The sequence below is a fragment of the Dipodomys ordii genome, unplaced genomic scaffold (assembly GCF_000151885.1).
Source record: "Dipodomys ordii isolate 6190 unplaced genomic scaffold, Dord_2.0 Scaffold31, whole genome shotgun sequence".
Classification (NCBI taxonomy): domain Eukaryota; kingdom Metazoa; phylum Chordata; class Mammalia; order Rodentia; family Heteromyidae; genus Dipodomys; species Dipodomys ordii.
In genome coordinates, this window is record NW_012267247.1 from 5,133,727 (window position 1) to 5,137,293 (window position 3,567).

Consider the following 3,567-nt stretch of genomic DNA (forward strand, 5'->3'; position numbering starts at 1 on the left):
CCTTGAGCTGAAGAGCTGAGGGACAGCGCCCAGGCCCACAGTTCAAGCCCCACGACTGACAAAAAAAAAAAAATTTCCAAAGCTCAATATGTTTCTTCTTTAGAAAGGAAGATACAGTATTCTATATATCCCAAATAATTTCTGCTATATAACTTACAAATACTTGCCATAGCAACTTAACAATTCCATTCAGAATTTCTTCTATCTCTCATTTCTATTTTATTAGTCACAATATAATTCTAGTTTTAACATTTTGTGTCCAATGGATATATGAGGTCAGCATGACGTTACCTTTCTCCAGAGATTTCATTTACTTAAAGGAAAAGTATTAGGTCACTAGGATTATAAAATCCTAGGATTTCTGGGCACTGGTGGCTCATGCCTGTAATCCTAGCTATTCAGGAGGCTGAGATCTGAGGATCCTGGTTTGAAGCCAGCCAGGGCAGAAATATCCATGGGACTCTTATTCCAAATTAATTACAAAAAAAAAAAAAAGCTGGAAGTGGAGCTGTGGCTCAAGTATTAGAATGCTTCAGGGACAGCACCTATGCCCTGAGTTCAAGCTCTAGGTCTGGCACACATAAAAAAAAATTCTAAGGCCAGGTGCTGGTGGCTTATGCCTGTAATTCTAGCTACTCAGGAGGCTGAGATCTGAAGATCATAGTTCAAGCTCCACGACTGACAAAAAAAATCCGTAGGATTATAAAATCTCAGTCCCCTTTTTCCTTAGGACCATCATTAAATTATCTATGCCTTTAGCTCAGCTATGTGTGGTGTCTAAAGAACAGGGTCAGAATGTCTGAGTGGGGTTATTACTCACTTTGCTTTAGAGATGAATTTGTAAGTATCATTCCAGTAAGCCAGGAGATCAGTTGCCTCTTCATCATATACCCGGATGTTATGATACTCAAAGACTCCTGGGAAGAAGTTATCTATCTCTCGAGTGACATTCAAAATATACCGCACCCTGTGAAGAAACCAAGGGAAGAATATGTTCTCTGCTACTCAGGCTATATCCAATTTCTAGCACTGTATCTGCCACTTTTAACATTCCATTTTTAGTTTACATGTATAGTTATACAACTTGTCTTTGACAGTCTTGTGGAAATAGCCCTCATATTTACTCCTAAGAATCAACCTTGGACCCATAACCTAGCAACTTCTCTTTCTGTCACTAAAATTAATACATTTTCTTAGAATTTATTTCTATAAAACTGGACCACTGACATGTATATCTAGAAAAAAAAGAGAAAAGGAAAAATTTCTTCCATTTTCCTAAATGCCAAATTTTAGGCTTTGCTTTATTACTCTCTTTCAACTTTGTGAAAGGCAAATGAGGCCAGGGCTGGGAGGGTCAGGAGAGCTGGACTTGAAATTCCTTCAGCTCTATCTGGCTGCATTCCTGGCTGCTATGGTAGCAAAATTAATGGAGGGTTATCCCAGACTGAGATACTTGCAGAAAAGGGTTTCTCTATCAAAAATTTCTTCTAGCATATATTACTGCATTCACCTCAATTTAACCTTTGATTTACTTTGTTATCTTTTTTCCAATGCTATGCAGACTCAGAATCACTAGAGTTCACTGTTAAAACATGGATAGCTTTTCTTGGTAGAAGCTGCTTCCTTCTCACAAACATATATAGGGTTCTACAAATTCAATCTCTGAAAATGACTACAAAATGAAAAGCCAGGGCTAACCAACTCTGTGGTTAAGACCAAGTGTACAATTTTTTTCTCTGGGGCGTGAATTTAATGTTTTGACTTAGCATCAAAGCCAATTAATAGGACACTAACAAAAGTAAAAGCAAGCACATGGTAGGAATGTAGAATGGTGAAACTGTTATGGAAAACAGTTTAACAAAATTCTTAATATAAGGCAAGTTTTCTTCAATTTCAGAAGCTTGCCCATTTTACATTCATAACCTACTCTTCAAAAAGCTAGAAAAGGATAAAAGGGCAAGAGGTGAGTTTTACTTCAGAATGGTTTACTGGTACTATGCTTGATCCACAAAAGACACTCATTAAATGTTAAATGAACAACTGTAAATCTCAAATATGTAGTTCAATGTATTTTTCCCTTTTTGCAGTATTGAGGATTACACCCAAGGACTCACACATTTGGCAAGTGCTCTGTCACTGAGCTACACTGCTAGATCCTACCCCTTTGTATGTATGTATGCATGCATGCATGTATGTATGTATGTATGCATGCATGTATATACATACATATGTACTAGAGTCTGAACTCAGGGCTTTGTGCTTGTTAGACAAGCTCTAGTTCTTTTTGCTCTGTTTAATTAGAATTTTGGAAATGGTGCTGTCTTGAATACAAAAACCTCAGGGATAGCACAGGCACCAAAATAAAAACAACAATAATATTTTTTTGTGCCTGTCCTGAGCTTGAACTCAGAGCCTAGATGCTGTCCCTGAACTTTTGTGTGCAAGGCCACCACTGTATCACCTGAATAAAGGCTCCACTTACTCCTTTTTTTCTGGTTAACTGGAGATAATTTTACAGATTTTCCTGCCCTGGCTGGCTTTGAACTGTGATCCTCAGCCTCCTGAGTAGCTAGGATTACAGGTTTGAGCCATCAGCACTTGGATGTTTAATTTTGAGATAGGGTCTCACATTTTACCCAATTGGTCTAGATTGTTCTGTTTATGCTTTCTGTTATAGCTAGGATAGTGCTCATTACCATGTCATTTTTTTCTGTTAAGATGAGTTCTCACAAACTTTTTTTCCTTCCATACTGGCCTCAAATTGATCTTCTCTATCAGTTAGGATTATAGGTGTCAGCTACTATGCCTGGCTTCTACACTTGATTTTTTTTTTTTTTTGGTCGGTCATGGGGCTTGAACTCTGGGCTTGGACGCTGTCCCTCAGCTCTTCAGCTCAAGGCGAGCTCTCTACCACTTGAGCCACAGCGCCACTTCCAGTTTTCTAGTGGTTTACTGGAGATTAGAGTCTCACAGACTTTCCTGCCCGGGCAGGCTTTGAACTGTGATCCTCAGCTCTCAGCCTCCTGAGTAACTAGGATTACAGGCGTGAGCCATCAGCGCCTAGCTCTACACTTGATTTTAAAGAGCACCAACAATGTACACATTTGCGGATTTTTTTTTTTTTTGTGGTTCTGGGGTTTGATCTCAGGGCTTATTTGAGCCTGCACATTTGTCTTTAAAAGATCTCACATTAGGCAGGGAATGTGGCTTAGTGGTAGAGTGCTTGCCTAGCATGCATGAAACCCTGGGTTCAATTCCTTGGTATCACATAAATAAAAAATAAATACAAATGAAAAATCTTCCATTAATACAAGTGAACTTTTTTGGAAAGTGAGAGAATTTAACAGTTGGAATTTTTTTTTTGGGGGGGGTCAGTTCTAGGGCTTGAACTCTGGGCCTGATGCTGTTCTTGAGCTCTATAGCTTACAGTGAGGGCTCTACCACTTGAGCCACAGTGCCACTTCCTGTTTTCTGGTAGTTAACTGGAGTTAGGAGTCTTTTTTTTGGGGGGGGGGTCCGGTCATGGGGCCTGAACTCTGGGCCTGGGTGCTGTCCCTCAGCTCTTCA

At 39.4% G+C, this 3,567-nt stretch overlaps 1 protein-coding gene across 1 annotated transcript in view; it reads right to left on the bottom strand.

Moving 5' to 3' along the window:
* The window catches only part of Ssh2 (slingshot protein phosphatase 2), a 123,954-nt gene that overhangs the window by 24,553 nt on the left and 95,834 nt on the right, over positions 1 to 3,567 (bottom strand). The window contains exon 10 of the mRNA XM_013016296.1: positions 821 to 967. Within this exon, the coding sequence (XP_012871750.1) occupies positions 821 to 967 (147 nt within the window). The remainder of the gene's footprint in view (positions 1 to 820; positions 968 to 3,567) is intronic.